Raw genomic sequence first — 26,282 nt, 5'->3', positions numbered from 1 at the left:
TAACATGGTGAAGAGTCACAGGAAGGTGCAGATTGGTTCGAAGTTATAATTTATACCTTCTTTTTTTATAAGTGAAACCATCCAGACATTATCCAATCCAGAGAGAGACCTTTAATACCAGCTTTTCCTTTAAACCTTTCAGTTTAGTTCAGATAAAAACAGCGTTTTCATTGTGATTTACACAGCGTCTTTTAACAGTAGTCAGACCTTTGACCTATAACATCATATTACTGATATCCTATTTCATTGTAAAACACTGGAACTCAAAGTCAGTTATTATAAGGCAACATTGTATCTTGTTGGGAAATATTTTGTGTGAAAAATATTCAACCCCTGTGATGTGGAAGCTGCCAAGTTACTGCAAAATTTCTTTAACGAGGACACAATTTTTTACTATTAGAATCTACTTGTGCACTAATGAATTAATTATAGCAATTAATCAGGCAAAAAGGAAGCTGCACCACACCACCCAGGAACTGCCAAGAAAAACCATCCATTCAAATATCTCTGTGTGAGCCAGGCTGGGAACTGCATTTTTTCTTGCTGGACACAGTGGTTTTTTGGGTTTCGATTGTTTGTACTGGATTATATTTTTGAGTGGTTAAAGGTCAGGTTGGAATATTAGCTGTGCTTTTACAGTTTAATATTAATGTCTTTTTAAGAGAAATGTACGGGAGGTTTAGTGTAGCTGTGGGGGCACACGCTTTTCTTACCGAGTTCAGTGGAGTTATTATTATTATTATTATTATTATTATTATTATTATTATTATTATTATTATTATTATTATTATTATTATTATTATTATTTCTAAACAGTGGAAATTGTTGTCTATAAATGGAAGTGGAATTTTTAACCACTGGACCTGAGTAAGTCTGCCTGTACAATGTCTAACAAGAAGAAGACTTGTGATAGAAGTCACAGAGAAGCCAGCAAAGCTTTTGAAGGAGTGGTACAATGGTGCACCAGTCAAACCCACCAAAAGCACTGAAGAATCCTGGCCTGTGTGGGACGGTGACAAAATAAAAGCTGCTATGAAAAGTGCCGATTGAGTTTAGTGACTCAGCTGTGATTTTGGGAGACCAAGATAGAGCTTTTATATGCAGCTCTTTATGATTTATGTGCACTGTAAATTCGAATTAGTTCAGTTTACTTAAAAAAACTTTGGAAACCGATTGCCTTATTTTTTCAAAGCAAACTTAAGGCAAAAAACTAAGTTAGGTTAATAATTAGCTACAAGTAAGCTGAATTTATTATTTCTGAGTAAATTTATTAATAAATATCAAGTAAGTATAATAAGTAATTTTAAGTTAATATACTTCAAAATGTTTATTAATATTTAATATATAATACTTAATAATATTACAGAAAAAATGTAAGTAAGCCTACTATATTAAGTTAATATTCCATTTTAAGTAATGACAACATAAAAAACTATGTGCAATCAGTTTCCAAAGTTTTTTAAGGTAAAGTGAACGCTTTTTTTTAAGTACTGCTAACAGAAAAGACAAAAGACACTCAACACAAATCTAAAACTCTGATTTTTTTTAATAAACAATTAATAAACAACACAAATTTTTAAGAACAATGCAGTAAAAATACTAAATATATATAGTATAAATATATACTATATATAAACAGCATGGGGACCTTGACTAATCAATAACTGCCACTTGACATCAAATAACTGCAAAAACAGCTTTTTTCCGAAATAGGCAACATGCAGAAAAACACAGCATATGGCAAGTTTTGGACATCACCCACCACAATTTTTCCCTCAAGAATGATTGCCTTTAATGAGTCGACACTGAGGGATGTGGAGTTTGGGCAGGCATGTCTTCTGGTAAAACTGTGAGCAGGCCAACATCAAATGCACTCAGGTCTACATTCACATCTGAATCCTAAACAGAGAAAAGTAACAAGTGGTAATTTCTCCATATCTTGGAACAGTGTCCTGTGTAAGCACAAAGCATACGATAGTGTGATCTTAGTTTAAAGGGAAAGTTGATTGTAAAATGTAAATTCTGGCATATTGTTTTACACAAGATATCAATTATGAAATCTTGAGCTTCCCTGCCCAGTTTTGGACATAATTTTCACTTTCCACATCCAGAAAGATAGTAAAGACATTGCTAAAACAGGCCATGTGATCATAGTTGTTCAAATGTAATCTTGAAGTCACAGGAATACTTTGCTTGCACAAAAAACAAACTTTATTCAACAATTCATCCTCTTCTGTGTTAGCCTCCACTGTTAGTATTATTGTCACTTCATCAAATTACATTTGAATGACTATGATCACAAAGACTATTTTAGTAATGTCTTCCCTACATTTCTGGACATTGAAAGTGATCGCTGAGATGCTGGCTAGGTCACGAGACAAATAACTTCTGTGTACTCTTCATCTGATCTATATTCGAATTGGACCCTAATACACAATTTAGCATTAGCACAAATAACAAAGAAGTAAACACAAACATTACTTACAAAGAATGTCGTGAAAATTCCACAGAATAATCCCCCAGGAGGATTGGAAGGCCATGAAGTACTGTGGTGCGCACATAAGTTACATCAGATGACTATGAAAAACAGAGAATGAGGTTAACAATTATACACAGACTATACAATAAAGACAACCACATAAAAGTTTCACCTTTAAATCAACTTGATGCAGAAATTCATCAAGCATTCTTCCTTGGTTTCCTTCTTTTTTCCTGAAAATTATAAACGTGTAGAGTGTTTGTCCAATGCTTCATAAAACTCGGATCTCAGATCTTAAAAGTACATGGGCAATCTGAGTGGAGGCATGGTATTGAAACAATTCGAGTATGGTTTATGCGATAGTGCTTAAGAAATTGTGCCCTCTTTTCAGATGTAAAGAAGCAAAACTTACAATTCCACTGCATGGCAGAAGGCAATCAACAGGAAACCTAAAAAGAAAAAAATTACTGAATTACTTAGGGTAAAGGCAAAGTAACTTTCAATGCATTAAATATTACCAATAAAATTAATTAATCCACAACTTTAACAGTGAACAATACTATTGGTATTAACTATTGAAAAAATCTAATCATCATGCAAGTCATATGAAAAATGTTTGGTGAACTACTTCTTTAAAACTAAAATGCAGCTTTAATCTGTAATATTCAGTAAGATACACTTCAACGCTGTCTTTTAAAAGATGCACGCGCAGTGCACGCGCTGGCGACATTCAGATGTTACTTTAGTATTATCGCGCAGTTTGACGGTGTATTCAGTCAAAACTTGCGCCCTCGGTTTAAGACAGTTTTTTTGTCCCCCATGTCCCGTTTTTTTCTTCTAGATTTTTTTGCCTTCCATATCCCGTTTTTTTCCTTTCCTTCCCTCCTTCCCTCCTTTCAAATTTTATGACGCAAGCTAACTATAGATGAGTTCAGTTACACTGCCAGGTCCCGCGTTGTCACGACCGAGTAATCAAATTAACAACAATTAAGCATTTTTATATAATTAACCGGCAATCCGATTTTCCAGATCTAAAGTACAAAATAACATTTTAGATGTTGGTTTTCAACACGAGGTGTTCAAAGCTAACGGTCCAAAAGATGTTTATGTAAAGACAAGTTTAAAAGGTTCTAATATGTTCTGCAAAGTAATATTAATTCAAGTAAACATCATGATTATAACTAATAAAAAAGGAAACAAAAATATGCCTTAATTAATTACCTTAATCGGTAGATGCTCAACCCGTCTTCAGTCCATGAGCTTCAGCAAAGTGTGGGGGAGGGGAGTTGTGCTTCATTGCGCATGCCCAATAAAATGTCTCAAACATGTCGAGTAATATTACTTAATTTTTATTAGTAATCTCAAATATTTATTTTAACATTTTACCAATAATTATCTATTTTTAGTAAACTCTATATTTTAGTCAGATTTAAGTAAACATAATAGAATTTTTCTAGTAAAGTATACTATTTGATTTTACAGTGTGGCTTAAACCTAAAATTTCCAATGACACAAGACACAACAACCCTATGAACACAAACAAAAAGATAAAGCAACATTTCTGTGTCTTATAAACAAAACGATAAATGTCTTGAAGTGGCCCAGCCAAAGTGCTGATCTCAGTCTTTTTGAGAATATGTGGCACAATTTGTAAAGTGCATTTTACAATCGTTTTTTCAATCAACCAGAAGCATTAAAGCCAAAATCACCTTGTGACTGTGTACAAACTGGTACATACTGTATGCATACTGTATACTGTATTGAGTTTTTTCAAATATTTTCTGACCAAAAAAGTCATCTTGCAATAATTGATTTCAAGTTGCAGTGTTTAAAAATAAAATATTGAACAGAGTAAAATTTTAATCTGTAATTATTAATATGATAGAATTAGTCAGGGGTGTAAATAGTTTTGCAAGGCATTGTACATTACAGCAAAGTAAAATTCTGTCCTTAAAATATCCAAGCTTTTTAGTACCTTGGGGTCAGAGTGCAGTACAGCACAGTACAGTACTCTGGAGAAAGGGATGTGTTCTGAGAACCGATATTTTTTTGGACTGGTACATAATTGGGTCAATACAAGACTACTGATTAGCTGCAGGACCGATAAGCAAAATCTCCATTTTATAAAAAATTAATAGTAGAAAGTTATGGGTCATCCAGTCTTTTAATTTATTAATACACTCAGTTATACAAGCTAATTGAGCTGTATCGCCTGGTTTTGATGAGATATATAACTGGGTATCATCAGCATAACAGTGGAAGCTAATTCCATGCCTTCTAATAATATTTCCTAAGGGAAGCATGTATATTGTGAAGAGCAGGAGTCCTAGATCTTTTTTTTTTCCTGAAAGGTGTTTTTAATTTAAAAAAAGTGCTTTATGGGCATTTTTCTTTTTGGTTAGAGGCATGTATAAACTGCAGTACTAAAATTCAGTAAAAAAAAAAATGTAAATGTTCAACACTTTTTTCACATCGTGTCTTTTTGCAACAACTTGTAGAGCGTAGTATCGATAAGCAGGATAAGTAAAAAAAAAAAAAAAGAAGGGCCTTGATCATGGGTCCAACTGTGTCAGGTTGGCAGTGCTGGAGCTTGAACATCAAACTTCTGATCAGTTACCCACATCCTTGCTTCTTGCTCCCATCCAAGTACTAACAAACCTGAACCTGCGTACCTTCCAGCATCAGATCAGATCAGATGTTAATGTCTACACAATAATATTAATTTAGAATACACATATTAGGAGGATTTGATTTGTAACTTTATCAGGCATGTCCCAGACAGTGGGTCATATGTTTGCTAGCACTTCTTAATATTTTATATTTTCTGGTTTCAGAGGCGCAGAAAAAGAGGATTGAAGGTAATTACACCAAAACTTATTTTTCCTATTATCTGGAGAGCTGTAAGTAAAGAGCATGTATGTCTGTCTGTCAGTACTGCATGAAGATGAATGATGAATATGACATTAATTAAACAATAATGTGAAGGCAAATCACTAGAACAGTCAGTAATTATAAAGGATTCACCTTTTAGAATTCATAGACAATTTCAGCGAGGCCGTGTTACTTGTTAAGTAAATATGTCACTTCAACCTTTTATATTTCTGTTTTCAGAGCAGGAGAAACAGAAGAACAATGATGGTAATTACACTTGATCTTGTTTATTTTATCACTTAATTAAAATTAACCATCTGTAAATCTGAAGGAAATGATGACCAACGAGCATTCCATAGAAGTAAGATATAAAGTACTAAGAATGCATGGATTATTGAAATGGTACAGTATAAAATAATAGTAATAATAATCCAAAAGTTTATATTATTTATATTAACAATTAATATAATCTATTTCTAGACAATAAGATAAAGAAACTGGAAGAAGGTAATTACACCTGAACTTCTATTTTATTTTGCAAATATCAGAAAAACTGTGATATATGAACTTGTATTGCCTTTAAAGCAAATGCTGTACATTTATATTCTGTTCATCTGTTTAATTCATGCGTTTTATCATCAGAGATTAAAGAGCTGAACAACAATGCAGGTAAGAATGAAGTGCTTTTGAAATCATATCACTGTAATTAAATGTAATCACAAATCTAACTGGGATGTTGTGACACTGTATTGATATCTTTGACTTTAACATGGTGAGGAGTCACAGGAAGGTGCAGATTGGGCCAAAGTTATAATTTATAACAACAATTTTTTTATAAGTGAAACCAGTCAGACATTATCCAATCCAGAGAGAGCTTTAATACCAGCTTTTCCTTTAAACCTTTTAGTTCAGATCAGTTACAAACAGCTTTTATTTGGGATTTACACAGCGTCACAGCGTTGTTTTTACATGTGAGATGGCGTGCTTGCATGGAGAGCACAATATTATATTTATTATTTATAATTTATTAAATATATAATTTATATATTAATGAAATTGTTGAAAAATAATGAAACGAAATAATAAATTATCTAGTAGATTTTCATAAATCAGCGACTTTTCAGCAAATATGATCCAACCTGTATTTCTGTGGTATGCTGAGGAAATCTCCTTCTCTCTCTCTCTCTCTCTCTCTCTCTCTCTCTCTCTCTCTCTCTCTCTCTCTGTCTATCTTTTTTATTCCTGAAGGCCCTGTTTAATAAAAAAAAAAAGGTGCCCTTTTCTTTTTGGTTAGAGGCATGTGTAAACTGCAGTACTGTAGTACATCCTGTCTTTTGCAACAAATTCTTGGCAGTGTTGGAGCTTGAACCCCAACCGTATGATCAGTAACCCAGAGTCTTTAATTCCCATCCAAGTACTAACAAGCCTGAACCTGCTTACATTCTGAGATCAGCTTATATCAGATCTTCTCGTCTACACAAGAATATTAATTTAGAATACACATAATAGGTGGATTAGATTTGGACCTTTATCAGGCATGTCCAAGACAATGGGATGTATGTTTGCCAGCACTTCTTCATATTTAATATTTTCTGGTTTCAGAGATTTGGTTTCCCAAACATGAAACTAAATCACACAACTGATTAACTACATCTTCATGACACATTGTGATTGTCTCTGTCTTTTACATCAATACTGTCATATGTTTAATACTAATATTAAATATCATCTATTTTCAGACCAACAGATACAGGGGATGGGAAAAGGTAATTACACATAACTTCTATTTAATTTAGCAAAAAAAAGAAAAATCTATGAAATTTGAACAACTATTGTTTTTAAAGCAAATGCTATTAATTTGTTATGCATTTTTGCTCTTATTTTGTAATAATTGCTGCTTATATACAAGCTAATTAATATCACCGAATAATAGGCAGCTAATGTCATTTATTCAGATTAGGGATGCAACTAACGATTATTTGTATAATCGATTAATCTGACGGGGTTTTTTTTTTTTTTTTTTTTTTTTTTTTTTTTTTTTTTTTTTTTTTTTTTTTTTTTTTTTTTTTATTCAGATACAATTTTTTTAAATATTAATATTGTGTTATTATGTTATAACATGCCATGCCTTGGATGACTTGGGATGCACATTATGGAAAATGCAAAAGCTAGATAGCACTTTATACACCTTGTTTAAATTATTTATTAAAAACTAATTCATGTGTTTTATTCTCAGAGATTAAAGAACTGACAGAAAATGCAGGTAAGATTGAAGTGTTTTCAAAATCATAATGTATCACTGTAATCAAACGCAATCAAAAATATCACTGGAATGTTGTTTCACTGTGTTGACCTTTTTGACTTTTACCATAGTGAAGAGTTACAGGAAGGAGCAGAGGTTTGGCTGCAAATTTTTGGTAGTGAAACCAGACAATCCAGATAGAAAACTGTGATACCAGCTTTTCCTTTAAACCTTTCAGTTCAGTTAAAAGCAGCTTTTATTTGTGATTTACACAGCGTCACAGCGTTGTTTTTACATGTGAGATGGCGTGCTTGCATGGAGAGCACAATATTATATTTATTATTTATAATTTATTAAATATATAATTTATATATTAATGAAATTGTTGAAAAATAATGAAACGAAATAATAAATTATTTAGTAGATTTTCATAAATCAGCGACTTTTCAGCAAATATGATCCAACCTGTATTTCTGTGGTATGCTGAGGAAATCTCCTTCTCTCTCTCTCTGTCTATCTTTTTTATTCCTGAAGGCCCTTTTTAATAAAAAAAAAAAAGTACTTCTTTTTGTTTAGAGGCATGTGTAAACTGCAGTACTGTAGTACATCCTGTCTTTTTGCAACAAATTATAGACAGTAGTATCAATAACAGTAACGATAAGCAGTGAAATCAGCCAGACATTATCCAATCCAGAGAGAGACCTGTAATACCAGCTTTTCCTTTAAACCTTTCAGTTCAGTTAAAAGCAGCTTTTATTTGTGATTTACACAGCGCCTTTAACAGGATTCAGCCCCTGACCAATTACTTCATATTACTAAATTACAAATGGTGCATTAAATTTCAATTCTGTTCACGATTTCATTGTAAAACACTGGAACTCAAAGTCAGTTATTATAAGGTAACATTGTATCTTGTTGGGAAATATTCTGTCTGAAAAATGAAATATTTTGCTTACATAAATATTCAACCCCTGTGATGTGGAAGCTGCCAAGTTACTATGATAATAGAAATTTCTTTAACAAGGACACAATTTTTCTACCAGTAGAATCTACTTGTGCACTAATGAATTAATTATAGCAAGTAATCAGGCAAAAAGGAAGCTGCACCACACCACCCAGGAACTGCCAAGAAAATCCATTCATTTAAATATCTCTTTATATCTCTCTCTCGGTTTTCTTACCGAGTTCAGTGGAATTATTATTATTATTATTATTATTATTATTATTATTATTATTATTATTATTATTATTATTATTATTATTATTATTATTATTATTATTATTATTATTTCTAAACAGTGGAAATTGTTGTCTATAAATGGAAGTGGAATTTTTAACCACTGGACCTGAGTAAGTCTGCCTGTACAATCTTTAACAAGAAGACGACTTGTGATAGAAGTCAGAGAGAAGCCAGCAAAGCTTTTGAAGGAGTGGTACAATGGTGCACCAGTCAAACCCACCAAAAGCACTGCAGAATCCTGGCCTGTGTGGGACGGTGACAAGATAGAAGCTGCTATGAAAAGTGCCGATTGAGTTTAATGACTCAGCTGTGATTTTGGGAGACCAAGATAGAGCTTTTATATGCAGCTCTTTATGATTTATGTGGCTTAAACCTAAAATTTCCAATGACACAAGACACAACAACCCTATGAACACAAACAAAAAGATAAAGCAACATTTCTGTGTCTTATAAACAAAAAGATAAATGTCTTGAAGTGGCCCAGTCAAAGTGCTGATCTCAGTCTTTTTGAGAATATGTGGCACAATTTGTAAAGTGCATTTTACAATCGTTTTTTCAATCAACCAGAAGCATTAAAGCCAAAATCACCTTGTGACTGTGTACAAACTGGTACATATTGTATGCATACTGTATTATTGAGTTTTTTCAAATATTTTCTGACCAAAAAAGTCATCTTGCAATAATTGATTTCAAGTTGCAGTGTTTAAAAATAAAATATTGAACAGAGTAAATTTTTAATTTGTAATTATTAATATGATAGAATTAGTCAGGGGTGTAAATAGTTTTGCAAGGCATTGTACATTACAGCAAAGTAAAATTCTGTCCTTGAAATATCCAAGCTTTTTAGTACCTTGGGGTCAGAGTGCAGTACAGTACAGTACAGTACTCTGGAGAAAGGGATGTGTTCCGAGAACCGATATTTTTTGGACTGGTACATAATTGGGTCAATTCCAGACTACTGATTAGCTGCAGGACCGATAAGCAAAATCTAAATTTTATCAAAATTTAATAGTAGAAAGTTATGGGTCATCCAGTCTTTTAATTTATTAATACACTCAGTTATACGAGCTAATTGAGCTGTATCGCCTGGTTTTGATGAGATATATAACTGGGTATCATCAGCATAACAGTGGAAGCTAATTCCATGCCTTCTAATAATATTTCCTAAGGGAAGCATGTATATTGTGAAGAGCAGGAGTCCTAGATCTTTTTTTTTTCCTGAAAGGTGTTTTTAATAAAAAAAAAAAGTGCTTTATGGGCATTTTTTTTTTTTGGTTAGAGGCATGTATAAACTGCAGTACTAAAGTTCAGCAGTAAAAAAAAATGTAAATGTTCAACACTTTTTTCACATCGTGTCTTTTTGCAACAACTTGTAGAGCGTAGTATCGATAAGCAGGATAAGTAAAGAAAAAAACGAAGGGCCTTGATCATGGGTCCAACTGTGTCAGGTTCGCAGTGCTGGAGCTTAAACATCAAACTTCTGATCAGTTATTCACATCCTTGCTTCTTGCTTCCATCCAAGTACTAACAAACCTGAACCTGCGTACCTTCCAGCATCAGATCAGATCAGATGTTAATGTCTACACAATAATATTAATTTAGAATACACATATTAGAAGGATTTGATTTGTAACTTTATCAGGCATGTACCAGACAGTGGGTCATATGTTTGCTAGCACGTCTTAATATTTTATATTTTCTGGTTTCAGAGGTGCAGAAAAAGAGGATTGAAGGTAATTACACCAAAACCTCTTTTTCCTATTATCTGGAGAGCTGTAAGTAAAGAGCATGTATGTCTGTCTGTCAGTACTGCATGAAGATGAATGATGAATATGACATTAATTAAACAATAATGTGAAGGCAAATCACTAGAACAGTCAGTAATTATAAAGGATTCACCTTTTAGAATTCATAGACAATTTCAGCGAGGCCGTGTTACTTGTTAAGTAAATATGTCAGTTCAACCTTTTATATTTCTGTTTTCAGAGCAGCAGAAGCAGAAGATCAATGATGGTAATTACACTTGATATTGTTCATTTTATCACTTCATTAAAATTAAACAAGCTGTAAATCTGAAGGAAATGATGACCAACGAGCATTCCATAGAAGTAAGATATAAAGTACTAAGAATGCATGGATTATTGATATGGTACAGTATAAAATAATAGTAATAATAATCCAAAAGTTTATATTATTTATATTAACAATTAATATAATCTATTTCTAGACAATAAGATAAAGAAACTGGAAGAAGGTAATTACACCTGAACTTCTATTTTATTTTGCAAATATCAGAAAAACTGTGATATATGAACTTGTATTGCCTTTAAAGCAAATGCTGTACATTTATATTCTGTTCATCTGTTTAATTCATGCGTTTTATCATCAGAGATTAAAAAGCTGAACAACAATGCAGGTAAGAATGAAGTGCTTTTGAAATCATTTCACTGTAATTAAATGTAATCACAAATCTAACTGGGATGTTGTGACACTGTATTGATATCTTTGACTTTAACATGGTGAGAGTCACAGGAAGGTGCAGATTGGGCCAAAGTTATAATTTATAACAACAATTTTTTTATAAGTGAAACCAGTCAGACATTATCCAATCCAGAGAGAGACCTTTAATACCAGCTTTTCCTTTAAACCTTTCAGTTCAGATCAGTTACAAACAGCTTTTATTTGTGATTTACACAGCGTCACAGCGTTGTTTTTACATGTGAGATGGCGTGCTTGCATGGAGAGCACAATATTATATTTATTATTTATAATTTATTAAATATATAATTTATATATTAATGAAATTGTTGAAAAATAATGAAACGAAATAATAAATTATTTAGTAGATTTTCATAAATCAGCGACTTTTCAGCAAATATGATCCAACCTGTATTTCTGTGGTATGCTGAGGAAATCTCTTTCTTTCTCTCTCTCTCTCTCTCTCTCTCTCTCTCTCTCTCTCTCTCTCTCTCTCTCTCTGTCTATCTTTTTTATTCCTGAAGGCCATGTTTAATAAAAAAAAAAAAAAGGTGCCCTTTTCTTTTTGTTTAAAGGCATGTGTAAACTGCAGTACTGTAGTACATCCTGTCTTTTTGCAACAAATTATAGATAGTAGTATCAATAACAGTAACGATAAGCAGGATAAGTATAAAAAAAAAAAAAAAAAAGTGCCTTGATCAAGGGCCCAACTGTGTCAGGATGGCAGTGTTGGAGATTAAACCTCAACCTTCTGATCAGTTATCCACATCCTTGCTTCTTGCTCCCATCCAAGTACTAACAAACCTGAACCTGCTTACCTTCCAGATCAGATGTTAATGTCTACACAATAATATTAATTTAGAATACACAAATTAGGTGGATTTGATTTGTAACTTTATCAGGCAAGTTCCAGACAGTGGGTCATACGTTTGCTAGCACTTCTTAATATTTTATATTTTCTGGTTTCAGAGGTGCAGGAAAAGAGGATTGAAGGTAATTACACCAAAACTTCTTTTTCCTATTATCTGGAGAGCTGTAAGTAAAGAGCATGTATGTCTGTCTGTCAGTACTGCATGAAGATGAATGATGAATATGACATTAATTAAACAATAATGTGAAGGCAAATCATTAGAACAGTCAGTAATTATAAAGGATTCACCTTTTAGAATTCATAGACAATTTCAGCGAGGCCGTGTTACTTGTTAAGTAAATATGTCAGTTCAACCTTTTATATTTCTGTTTTCAGAGCAGCAGAAGCAGAAGATCAATGATGGTAATTACACTTGATATTGTTCATTTTATCACTTAATTAAAATTAAACAAGCTGTAAATCTGAAGGAAATGATGACCAACGAGCATTCCATAGAAGTAAGATATAAAGTACTAAGAATGCATGGATTATTGAAATGGTGCAGTATAAAATAATAGTAATAATAATCCAAAAGTTTATATTATTTATATTAACAATTAATATAATCTATTTCTAGACAATAAGATAAAGAAACTGGAAGAAGGTAATTACACCTGAACTTCTATTTTATTTTGCAAATATCAGAAAAACTGTGATATATGAACTTGTATTGCCTTTAAAGCAAATGCTGTACATTTATATTCTGTTCATCTGTTTAATTCATGCGTTTTATCATCAGAGATTAAAAAGCTGAACAACAATGCAGGTAAGAATGAAGTGCTTTTGAAATCATTTCACTGTAATTAAATGTAATCACAAATCTAACTGGGATGTTGTGACACTGTATTGATATCTTTGACTTTAACATGGTGAGGAGTCACAGGAAGGTGCAGATTGGGCCAAAGTTATAATTTATAACAACAATTTTTTTATAAGTGAAACCAGTCAGACATTATCCAATCCAGAGAGAGACCTTTACTACCAGCTTTTCCTTTAAACCTTTCAGTTCAGATCAGTTACAAACAGCTTTTATTTATGATTTACACAGCGTCACAGCGTTGTTTTTACATGTGAGATGGCGTGCTTGCTTGGGGAGCACAATATTATATTTATTATTTATAATTTATTAAATATATAATTTATATATTAATGAAATTGTTGAAAAATAATGAAACAAAATAATAAATCAGGTAAGAATGAAGTGCTTTTTAAATCATAATGTATCACTATTTCTAAATGTAATCACAAATCTAACTGGGATGTTGTTACACTGTATTGATAACTTTGACTTTAACATGGTGAAGAGTCAGAGGAAGGTGCAAAATAGACTTTGAGACTTTATTGTCATTGCAGTGATACAACAAAATTAGTTTGGTAGCTCGCAGAGACCAGCAACAAATAACAAAATATAATTGCAATAAATTGTAATAATATGACTAGGTACAGTACAATAATATACAGGTGTGTGCAGTGGGACTTGGTGCAAACAGTGGAGTGCAAACAGGATTATCAGAAATAATTAAATATTGCATAGTTATACTAATAACTGTTAACTAATAATAATAATAATAATAATAATAATAATAATAATAATAATAAATAAATAATAGCAGTCTGGGTGTTAAGTGTCATTGATGCATTAGCAGCAATATGGGAAAGAGGGACAGACAGCTTGGTTTGTTATGTCTGTCTCAGTTATAAGCAGCTGTGTGTGTGTGTGTGTGTGTGTGTGTGTGTCATTGTGTGTGTCATTGTGTGTGTTTGTTTGTGTATGTGTCTGTCCTGATTGTCCTGTATCTTTTCTCTGATGGGAGGGGCACAAACAGACTCTGTCCTGGATGGATTAAGTCCTTGATGTTGCTAGCTCTTTTGTGTAGATGGCTAGCATAAACCATGTCTAGGTTGGGGAGCTTGGTTCCCGGTCGTTTTTCTGGTTCTACTGTTCTCCACAACCATCTCCTTTGTTTTATTGGTGTTTAGAACCAGGTCACTATCCACACACCACTCAACCAGATGTTGAACCTCTTCTCTGCAGTGTGTCTCATTGTTTCCTGAGATCAGTCCCACTATTGTGTTGTCATCAGTGGAGGAGTGGATGTGTTTGCAGTCATGTTTGAATAGTGTGAACAGGAATGGACTAAGGACACAGCCCTGCGGTGCTCCTGTATTCAGGGTGAGAATGGATGAGGTGTGGTTGCCCACCCTGACATTCTGTGGTCTTTTCGTGAGAAGTCCAGAATCCATGAAAAGAGCATGGTGGTTAATCCCAAGTTGCTCAGCTTGTTTATCAGTTTGTGAGGCACTATTGTGTTAAACGCAGGGCAAAAATCTATGAATAACATCCTAACAAATGCTCCAGATGGGACAGGCTTGTGTGGAGTGCGATTAAGATTGCATCCTATGTTGCTCTGTTCCCACAGTAGGCACACTGGTGGCTGGTTAGATCAGTGGGGATGTTGGCTTTGATGTGGGAAAAGGACAAGCCTCTCAAAGCACTTCATAATAATTGGTGTCAAAGAGACTGGGCAATAGTCAACCTGACATCTTACTCTTGTTTTCTTTTTTTTTTTGGCACGGGAACAATAGAGGTAGACCTAAGGCATGTAAGGACTGCAGCCTGCTGTACAACGAATACCGGCTCCACTCTGGGTGGTGGTTCTGTCTGAGTTTCCACTCTGCTGGTGTGGTTGTCAAAGCAAGCGAAGAACTGATTCAGGTTGTCAAGAAGTGTGGCATCATTGCTGGTCAGTGAGGAGCTGTACTTGTAGTCTGTTAGGGCTTCAATACACTTACACTTCCTGCGGGGATTGTTGTTTTCAAAGTGGCCCTCTTTCCAATGCTGATTTCAGTGCTTGACTTCTTTAATGCCATTCTTCAGTTCTTTTCACGCATTACTGTATGACAGCCGGTTCTCTGACCTATAGGCAGCGTTCCTCGTAGTATGCAGAGATCGCACATTCCTGTCAAGATATGGTTTTTGGTTTAGGAACACCTTTTTGGTCTTGGAGGTTAATATAGAATTAGTGTAAAAGGCTATGTAGGCCCAAACATAGCAACTATATTTCTTTAGATCTGTGTTCTGAGCAAACAACTCCCAGTCTGTATTTTCAAAACAACCCTGCAGGTGGATTATGCCGAGGCTAGAATCTATATCTATTTTTGTTGTTAGTAAAACTATCCAGATTTTATTTAATCCAGATAGAAAACTTTGATAGCAGCGTTTACTTAAAACCTTTCAGTTCAGTTGAGTACAGTTAGAAACAGCTTTTATTTGTGATATACACATGTCTTAATGCTGGCCTGTGTGGGATGGTGTCAAGAAAGAAGCCACTATTCAAAAAGTGCCAAGTTTCATGTTTGCTCAAAGCTTGTCTGTGCTGTGGTTTGAACCCCACCCTTTTGATCATCTTTTGTGGACGCACCTTTTGTTTTTAATACAGCATCAAGTTTAAAAAGTAAAAAGGCATGTAAAATGTGTCTGTGTTTTTACAGCTGTACCTCCACCGCAGCCCACTGATGAAAACCAATCAACCTGAGGAACAACAGACATAAGGCTCATGCTGATCTCCCTGTCCCCCTCACACTGAGAGAGCAGGTGGAGAAGGTGGGGGATGTTTGTGGATTGTGAGTCTCCTTTTCTGATGTGAACTCATGCTCTCATACTGTATGTACTCTTTCACTGAACAGTCTTTCACTGGAAAACTATCCATAATTCAGTCCTAGGTACAAAGAAGAAGATAGGAATACATAGTCAACGATTATCACTTATGTTCCTAAAAACATATCCACTTTATATTCCATAACATTTAAACGTTTGTTTTATCTGCCTATATTCAGCACTTGCATTAAAATATGTACCAGTTAGACACTGAAGGTTATTTTAGCATTTAGATAGTGTTGGAAAGTGCTTATTATCTGATCTTAGCAGATTAAAGCCATATAAGATTTCTAGACAAGACAAATGTTAATCAGGGCTCCAGACAAAAAATTAATAAATCAAGGAGGCATTGGCTCCTATGAGAATAACAACAATCACCAAATTATATTTTAAAGTGCCACACAAGAATGAAATAAAAAAAAAAAAGAAAAACACTTACAGGTGCATCTCAATAAATTAGAATATCATTAAAAAGTTGATTTATTTCAGTAATTTAATAAAAAAAAAGTGAATACTCATATTATATAGACTATTTTCACACACAGACTGATATATTTCATGTGTTTATTTTTTTTAATTTTGATGACTTTGGTTTACAGCTAATGAAAACCCAAAATCTCAGAAAATTACAAAATTGTGAAAAAGTTTAATATTGGAGACCCGTGGTGTCACACTCTAACCAGCTAATTAAATCCAAACACCAAAGGTTTCCTGAGCCTTTAAATGGTGTCTCAGTCTGGTTCAGGCTACACAATCATGAGGGATGACTGCTCACTTGACAGTTGTCCAGAAGACAATCATTGACACCCTGCAGGTGAAATATATAGAAGGAAAAAACTAGTAGAACAAGGTGAAACAAAGCCCATTCAAGAATTTGGGGGAGATTAAAAAGAGTGAACTGCAACTGGAGTCTGTGCTTGAAGAGCCACCCTGCACAGACGTATCCATGGGCTACAACTGATGCATTCCTTGCGTCAAGCTACTCTTGAACCAGAGACAACGTCAGAGGTGTCTTACCTGGGCAAAGGACAAAAGGACTGGACTGTTGCTCAGTGGGCCAAAGTCGTCTTTTCGGTTGAAAGAAAGAAAATTTAGCATTTCATTTGGAAATCCAGGTCCCAGAGTCTGGAAGAAGAGAGGAGAGGCACAGAATCCAAGCATGAGGTCCAGTGTAAAGTTTGCACAGTCAGTGGTGGTTTGGGGAGACATGTCATTTGCTGGTGCTGGTCCACTGTGTTTTATCAAGTTCAAGGCCAGCACAGCCGTCGACCAGAAAGTTTTAGAGCCCTTCATGCTTCCCTCTGCTGACCAGCTTTATGAAGATGCTGATTTAATTTTCCAGCAGGATTTGGCACCTGCCCACACTGCCAAAAGCACCAAAAGTTGGTTAAATGACCATGGTGTTGGTGTGCTTGACTGGCCAACAAACTCACCAGACCTGAACCTATGGGGTATTGTTCAAGAGGAAAATGAGAAACAAGAGACCAAAAAATGGGAAATGAGCTGAAGGCCACTGTCAAAGACACCTGGGCTTCCATATCACCTCGGAAGTGCCACAGACTGATCACTTCCATGCCATGCCGAATTGAGGCAGTAATTAAAGCAAAATAAGCCCTACCAAATATAGAATATATATATATATATATATATATATATATATATATATATATATATATATATATATACAGTAAATGAACATATTTTCCAGAAGGCCAAAATTCACTAAAATGTTTTTGATTGGCCCTATGAAGTATTCAAATTTTTGGAAATTGATGTGTTTTTGTTAAATGTGGGCCAAAATCATCAAAATTAAAAGAAATAAACACTTGAAATATATCAGTCTGTTTGATAAATCTATATAATATACGAGTTTCACTTTTTGTATTGAATTACTAAAATAAATAAGCTTTTTAATGATATTCTAATTTATTGAGATGCACCTGTACATCCAGTCATCCTGCTGTGTGTATATCTGCCATCTTTCTACAGCATGGCCTGGGAACTGAAGTGATCATGTAGGTGGAATTTTATTTTTATCTCTTTCCATTCTTTTTCATGCACGAGACACTGCAAGCTCTAACGGTGTTTTCTGTGGCGTGCTCTTCACCATTATGTGATCACGAGCATTTTTATGCTTTTGACTACCTCCGTGTTTTCTTACTGTCTCTTTTTTAAATGATCTGTTCCGTAATGAAATCAATTTTTCCCACTATTTCTCAGCCTGCTGTAGAGCAGAAGTCGCAAAACATTTTCTTCATTTAGACATGTTTTCTCTGATGTGGAAAGGTGAGTTTTGCTTTAACTGTCCGGTTATTTTGGCACTTTAACTCAAGCTTAGGCGGCGCCAGCATCTCCGTTTATTAAGTCAACACATTAAATGACGAGCTATTCCTCAAAGAACACACACATAAAAAGTCATAACATGCAAATTATTTGGTCATAACGTGCAAATTGATATGGTCGCAGGTGGTGATCTAGGCAAAAATATTACTCGCAATTTATTATTTTTGGTTGCAAATGCGACCATTTTACTCACAGTCTGGAGCCCTGTTACTGTATTGTTTACTTTGCATGCTGTTTACCTGATTTCTCTCTGAAACTGAAAGAATTAAATGCTATATAAAGCTTAGTCAGGTGCATCAGTGAACTTGTATCTTGGAAAGGGCAACTTGCCATCTCTTTCACTTGAGTTTAATGAATTATTATTGAACATTAACATTTTCTCCACCACTAAAATTACATAACCACTTATTACATTTCAGTCTCTGACACTGATGGAATTTCAAGGAATTGTAGCTCAATCAAAAATATTAGCATTATGTGTATCTGTGTATGTATCTGTAATCAGCAGAAATCATGAAGGTTAAAACACTTGAATTATGGGAAAATAATCAGATTAGATGTATGTCTTGCCACAGATCCTCCACATTATGGAGAAGAAGTGATTAATTATAGTAGTTACAATTGTAAATACTGTGTTGTTTTGAGCATTGTTTTACTTCTAGATGTTTTGCATGCATGTATGGATTGTATCATTAAAGGTTATCTGTCCTTCTGCAGTTTTTGTTTTTGGTTTATCTAATTTGTGAAAACAAATATAAGTATTTACATAGAAGTCTTCAGAAAATTAAGTCATTTACTGGCTTTGGATTCTTTAAGTGCACATTATGATAATAAATGAAAAATGAATGGATGAATGAATAAAATGCCGAATTTTCCTAAAGTCCTTCATAGTCTCATAACACTCACATTCTTTTTACTAGCTGAGAGAAAATAAAATCAATAACCGAGAATTGAAGAATGCATCTTGTCACAAACGTCTTAAGTCTTAAAAGTGTTTTGGAAAATGTCATTCAGAATATGTCAATATAAGAAGCAAGCAGCAAAGAAAGGATTGAAAAAAACAAAAGAAAAGAAGCAAAAATTCTATTTGATAAACAAATTGAATATAAAATATATACTTTTTATTATAAAATGTATATATTTCTGCATTCTGCAAATGTAGAAATGTACTAATAATGTACAATATTATTATTCAATTGTATTTAAACAATGTAATTTGATCATATTGTACCTAATTTTCCACAAAGAGAGATTCCCAAATACAAGGCTCTTTTATCCATATCCTGCACTATATCTCACTATTCTGCAAACTGAGGTCAACATCCTCAAAAACAATTAAGACTGTGGTCTAAAATTGTTTTTATTAATTTGTAAGTTTTCAATTGTTTTACAGTGATTACATACTGTACATACAAGTTTCCAATGTTAGACATTTATGCCCATAATACAAAAATCCTATCATTAAATATCATTTGGATTGTTTACACAAATCACATTTTTACCTTTTCTCTAAACACAACAAACAAAATAAGTCATGTAAGTAATCCAGGATAATGTATTAGTGAACAACAATAAACAAAGTGAAGCAAGATCAAAACCAGGAAACATAAATTGTGCGAACATAAATGGGTCGCTAACTCGCAAAGTACTTAATTGTCCACACACGTTAATAGAAGGGGTTTGAGTAGATAAGAAAGGAAGAGGAGTAATAGAGAAGTAATGAGGAAGAGATAGAAATGCAAAGGACAGGCAATAGGAAGAGGAGAAAGAGGGAAGAGGAGATGTAAGAACAGTAGGCAGAGGATGAGTGCAGAAGACAGAAGAAGGACATTGAAAAAATGTTTGGCTTTTAGTAGCTCTTCACCCATATGGAATAGTTTGCTGACTCAGGATGCTGAAACGCCAGAGGCTGTCCGGTTAGAGACAGACCTACGACTCGCTTACAGGTAATAACCCATTTCTCCGCCACTTAAATACAATAAATTGTTATACAGAATAATTATCAGATGGTGCAAATAGTTGTATCTGAATAAGGTTGTGGTTTTCTATAAAAGAGTAATAGTGACACAGCTATAAGCATACATAATAATAATAATTATTTAACTATAACAATCAAAAATATTGAAAACAATGTTAGTAATTAACCATGACTATTATAAAAGAATTGAAGAAGAGTATAAAGCAGGCTGTAAACGCTTCTATTCTTTACAACGCGCATTTGTAATCTGACACCTTGCACATGATCTGTGCTGCGGAGTTTGTCAGCCCACAATGTGTGGGCTACCAGTGCGCATGCACGAAACAGGTTGCGTATAACATTTTAATTGTAAAATATAAAGAAATGCAAAAAAAAACCTCGCTTCAAACAAAAAGATGACACGTAGTATTTAGTTTCTGCGTTAATGCTAAGAAGCTATGTATATAAACCTATCAAACAAAACGTTACAGGTGTTACACCAGATTCTGTGACCATCGTATGTTGTGACCATAGAGGGCGCTGCTGCTAAAATGCAGCTTAAAATAGATCGTCTAGAGAAGTTCTCTACGCAAACAGCATAAATGCAAACATCGGCGTCTACTGTTTATTAAATGTTGTTGCGAGAACATGCCTAGCGCCGTGCATGCTACCTTTAACGCACATGCAGAACAGTGCCGTCGTGCTACAAAGAAACAGTTGCATGCGCCATGAACTGTTCATAAAAGACTCATTTACAGTACTTAATAAAACATAGCTAATTAAATGCTTTTACCCTCTCTATTTTCATTACTGCTTCTTTTTTAAACACGCTGAATGTTATTTATTAATTAAGGCTAATAAAATGTGGTCAGATGCGGATGCTTTAGACTGTTAATTGTATATATTTCTTTTGTTTTATTCATTGTGTTAACATTGTGTATGAAAGTGTGTGCTGAATAAAATACTAAAATTCGTTATTGTTCTCCATATTCATTCTAGTGATGCCTAACACTCTCTCTCTCTCTTACATCCTGAAAAATATTTGGGTCTCATGTCATCAGGAACAAACTTACAGCAAGGTCACCAAATTTGATAAGGCATTATTACAGGATGTCAAAATCCGTTACCTCCCTCTATTCCCAAATATTTTTCAGGATATATTACAGAGAGAGTTTTAGGCATCACCAGAGTAAATATGGAGAACTTTTAAGTCATTGCATGTGAAATAGGGGGAGGTAACGGATTTTGATAACCCTGTATTTGTGCCTTATCAAATATAGCGACCCTGTGGTAAGTCTGTTACAGTTCACTTTTCAGGATATAAAAGAGAGAGAGAGAGAAAGAGAGAGTGTTAGGCATCACTAGAATAAATATGGAGAACAATAATTTATTCCAGTATTTTATTCAGCACTTTATTACCAAATAATAATAATTTATATGTTTTCCAAATTCCTCTATTTGGAATAATAATAATCTTATTGTTGTAACACACACACACACACACACACACACACACACACACACACACACACACACACACACTTTCATACACAATATATATTGTGCTCTTATATTTTTATATTTTTTATATTTCTTATATTTTATTGTCTACTGTCTATTTTTTTTTTTTTTTACTGGAAAGTGCATTGTGCTCCTTTTGGTTGCTGTAAGGCGCTAAATAAATAAAATGTGACTTGACTTGACAATGTTAAAATAGTTGTAGCACACTCGAAGAAGACAACAAGCGTGTGGTTGATTTGGGTTCTTTCTTTATTCAGCCAACATATTTGTAAATCGAGACAGACATCTCCACAGCACATCTCAAGACACGAATACCATTCCCCAACACGTTTTTCACACAACACATCACTCTCGCGTTATTCACTCTTTTTCTCTTACACTTTTGGGGGTTCTTGACCTGGCTACTGCCACCCGCTGGGCATTAATTACCTGATTGTGAATATACAAATGTGTGCTAACTGATTCAATAAAGATTTTTCAAACGGACAATTCCCAGAACGAACACTATTAGGGGGCTGGGCGCTAGATTGTACCACAAAACTATCAGTATATTCGAGATTTCCCCACATTCTCCCCTACAAAATAGAATGTGGTCCCGACATTCTCAGAATACACTTTTGGTTCCACCAATGAAATTGTTCCTTGGTTAGAAGTCAGTGATACAACATTTCGAGTACTCGTGCTGTACTTTTGCACGCGACACACGCCATTTATCTCCTTTTCTATGTTGTGTGTTTGCAGCAGACATCATTGTGCACCATGATCTTCTGCCACCATCACTGTTCGTTAACAGGAATCTGTACTTTTACTAAAGGAAATTAACCTTACCCCATGGAAACAATCTACATTATCTGTGTTATTTTCTGGAATGTACTTATTAACTGAACATTGATAAACACAAAAAATAAATTAAGCAATTTCTTTTCTTTTAACTTAACTGATTAACTTTGTAGAACTAAAGTGCAATTAACACCGTAACTAATACCGTAACTCTGCATTTTTAAACATCCACAATACTAGGCTGACCTAGGGTGTTGTAACTAAACATTTCTTTTGCTTTCCTGTTTCTCAAAGGATATACTCTTTTGCAGACTTGTTGCGAAGGAATCTCTGCGTCAATCTTTTCAGCTTCATCGGTTTCTACAACCTCTTCTCTTGCTGATGAGACCTCATCTTCTCCCTCTGACTCTGCACTGTTCAGCATTGCTGTATCCTCTGGATGCGATTCTAGTGGTTCTGACTGTTGACAGCGGCTGTAATCTCGACTCTCTCTGCCAAATGGCATTCTGACCAGACTTTCCCAAACATCATCATTATCATCATCATCATCTGAGTTGTCACAATGCATCTGATTTTCCCGTTTTGAGGGTTTTCTCAGCATGGTTTTCTTCTTATCTTCTCCTGATTCTCCGGGTCGATGTTCTGTTTCTACAGGTAAGTAGTCACATGGTAACAAAAGGTTTCTGTGAAGTATTCTTGCTTTTCCTTTCCCATTTTCCGGTCGGACTTCATATACTGGACTATCCGGATACTTCCTCTGGGTGCCACATAAATTTGCTCTTCCCAAAATGGTCTGAGTTTTCCAGGTCCACTTCTCTCCTTAAAATTACGGACCAATACTCTGTTACCAGGAAACAATTCAGCTCCGTGCACTTTCTTGTCATATAAAGCTTTTCCTCTCTCCTTCGCCTTGTTGGATACTCTTGAGGCTAGCTCATATGTTTCAATCATTCTCTTTCTCCAGCTCTCAGCATAGTCATCGTAAGAGAAGTTTTGGTCCTGTGCTTGTATACCAAACATAACATCAATAGGCAATCTTGGTGTACGGCCAAACAGAAGTAGTATGGTGCGAACCCCGTTGCCTCATTTCTTGTACAGTTGTATGCATTCACAACCGAGTGATGTCTTCCAGTCTGTTTTTGCGGTCTCGGGTAAAGCTCTCAGCATTGCAGGCAATGTGCGGTTAAACCGCTCAACTTGTCCGTTTCCCTGTGGGTGATATGGGGTTGTATGGGAACCTTGCACACCACTGTACTCTTGCAATTTGGCAAACAGCTTGTTGTCGAATTCCCTTCCTTGGTCGTGGTGCGGTTTTGTTGGGAAACCAAACTTCAAAACAAAGTCACCGAACACCTTCTCTGCCGCTGTCTTGGCACTTTTGTTTCTACATGCATACGCTTGAGCAAACCGTGTAAAGTGGTCCATTACAACTAAAATGTATTCATAACCCCCTTTACACTTCTCTAGATGTAAAAAATCAATGGAGACCAGCTGAAACGGATAGGTTGTAGTAATATTCGTCAGAGGAGCTCGGGTTACCTTGTTCGGACGCCTGTTTCTCAGACAACTGCAAACATGTGTGATGTGGTGTTCTACTTCCTTTTGCATGCGAGGCCAATAAAATCTATCCGTGATCAAGTTCATCACTCGTTCAGCTCCGAGATGGCCCATGTCTTCATGTAGTTCCTTGTAAACAAGAGCATGATATTTTTTTGGCAGGACCAGCTGATGACGGGTTGCTGTTTTCCGGAACAAAAGACCATGTGCATCCAAGTGCAGTCTGCTTATTTCCCTTGACAGTCCCCGAGCTTCTTTGCCATGGCTCCTGCTTATGTGTCGGGATTTTGACTTAAGACACATCAAAATTTCTTTTATTTCAGGATCGTCTTCCTGAGCTTTTCTCAGGACTTCCTTAGGGATCTCTGCAACTGATTGGAGCAAATCCTCCTCTTGTCTTACTGCCAGTGCTGATGTAACGGTCAGTGGACACAACCACAGGCTTCTCTCCTGTTTTTGTACCATCACTGACTGAGATATACTGACCATAATTTCAGGTTGTACCTCCTCTGAGCAGGTTCCCATGTACTGTTCCATTGACAGTGGCATGCGTGAGAGACCATCGGCATCCCCATTCGACTTTCCTGGACGGTATTTAATGGCGAATCGAAAATCGGCAAGTTCGGCTACCCATCTGTATGGTGTTGCATTGAGCTTGGCTGTTGTCAACACATATGTGAGAGGGTTATTGTCTGTGTACACAATAAAGGATGGTGCATAGTACAAATAATCTCTAAACCGCTCACAGATCGCCCACTTCATGGCCAAGAACTCCAACTTTCTGAATGCAGGTGGTAATTTTTCTCAGAAGCAGTTAGGGTTCTTGATCCATAAGCTATTACCACTAACTTGCCTCCTTGCCTTTGATATAACACTGCACCGAGGCCTTCCTGGGAAGCGTCACAGTGTAGCACAAATGGTTCATTCAGATCTGGATAGCCCAACACAGGTGGGTTGGACAAGCAGTCCACTAATTCGCAGAGGACCTTTTGATGTTCTTCAGTCCATGTGACAGAATGTGATGATGCAAGCTGTCCTTGGCGACGTTTCCCTGGCCCTTCTGCTTCAGCTGTACTTTTGTTTTTGGTGTCGTCGTATCAGTGAGCAGCATATAAAGAGCCGCAGCCTTGCGGGAGAAGTTCTCGATGTATGACCGGTAGTAGGAAAGAAATCCTAGTAACTTCCTTACTTCTCCAACTGTTTTAGGGGTCCTCTCTTTTAGGGCTTGAACCGGAGCAATGTCAGCAGGGTCCATTGTGTACCCATCTTTAGTCACTAACCTCCCTAGAAATCGTACCCGACTCTGGAACACTTCGCATTTTCTAGGCGTGAGCTTAACACCATGCTTCTGGTAACACTGCAATACCTTTCTTAGATCCTGGAGATGATCATCAAATGTTTTCGAATGGACTAAATTATCATCTAGGTAAGGCTGACATACCTCATCCCGCAGTTCTCTCAGGCACTCCTCCATGCTTCTTTGGAATTCAGCCGGTGCATTGGACAATCCAAACGGAATTCTCACCTATTCATATAATCCCCACGGTGTTATGAACGCAGTAAGAGGTCGGCTGGATTCCTCTACAAACCCCTGGTGATAAGCTTTACCTTGATCGAGAACTGAAAACCAGGTGCTGCCCACCAAGCTGTCAAGCATGTCTTGTATTCTGGGTATTGGGTGTCTGTCTGGAATGGATTTCTTATTTAACTCCCGGTAGTCACAGCAGAGGCGGAGCGTTCCATCCTTCTTACGCACACATACTACCGGTGAAGAATACGGTGACTTCGAGCTAGTGATCCATCCCATATTCAACAAATCCTCCAAATATTCTTTAACCTCTTTATGTAGTGGCTTCGGAACCGACATGTAAATGTGCTTTACTGGTGTGATGTCATGGAGGCGGATTTTTAGCTGAAGGGACGGAATACATCCAACATCGCCATCATCACGGGCAAAAGCATTACTCTCCTCTTTCAAAAGCTGTTTTACTCTCCGTTGCTGTTCAGGTGTTAAATGTTCAATGCGAACAGGAGGGTTCCATAGGTCTTTCGGCTGGGTTGTTACCACCTCCTCAGCATTTTCTAAACATTGATGAGCTTGTTTACTGTCTTTGAGGAGCGGGTCTTGTGTGGTGAATGTGGTGGTGTTACATGCATTCTCCCGCTGGGCTGTCACTAATTTCACCTCGGCTGGGTAGATGTCTTTTACTCGCTGTATATAGCCCAGAATTGCGTGTGGAGGCAGG

The 26,282-nt window shown here is 35.5% G+C and overlaps 1 protein-coding gene and 1 long non-coding RNA gene across 2 annotated transcripts in view; one reads left to right on the top strand and one right to left on the bottom strand.

The window, feature by feature from the left end:
* LOC124387014 (golgin subfamily A member 6-like protein 7) overlaps window positions 1-26,282 on the top strand; it is a 162,810-nt gene that overhangs the window by 52,657 nt on the left and 83,871 nt on the right. The window contains exons 24-27 of the mRNA XM_046851105.1: window positions 12,280-12,303; window positions 12,557-12,583; window positions 12,798-12,824; window positions 12,960-12,986. Of these exons, the coding sequence (XP_046707061.1) occupies window positions 12,280-12,303; window positions 12,557-12,583; window positions 12,798-12,824; window positions 12,960-12,986 (105 nt within the window). The remainder of the gene's footprint in view (window positions 1-12,279; window positions 12,304-12,556; window positions 12,584-12,797; window positions 12,825-12,959; window positions 12,987-26,282) is intronic.
* On the bottom strand, window positions 1,576-3,253 carry LOC124387051. Its single transcript, XR_006926072.1, has 4 exons — window positions 2,892-3,253; window positions 2,652-2,712; window positions 2,486-2,577; window positions 1,576-1,899 (listed from the first exon to the last, which is right to left on the bottom strand). It is a non-coding gene; the product is annotated as an uncharacterized LOC124387051 (long non-coding RNA).

Source organism: Silurus meridionalis, chromosome 6 (genome assembly GCF_014805685.1).
Source record: "Silurus meridionalis isolate SWU-2019-XX chromosome 6, ASM1480568v1, whole genome shotgun sequence".
Lineage (NCBI taxonomy): Eukaryota > Metazoa > Chordata > Actinopteri > Siluriformes > Siluridae > Silurus > Silurus meridionalis.
This window is presented reverse-complemented; position numbering and strand designations above follow the sequence as displayed.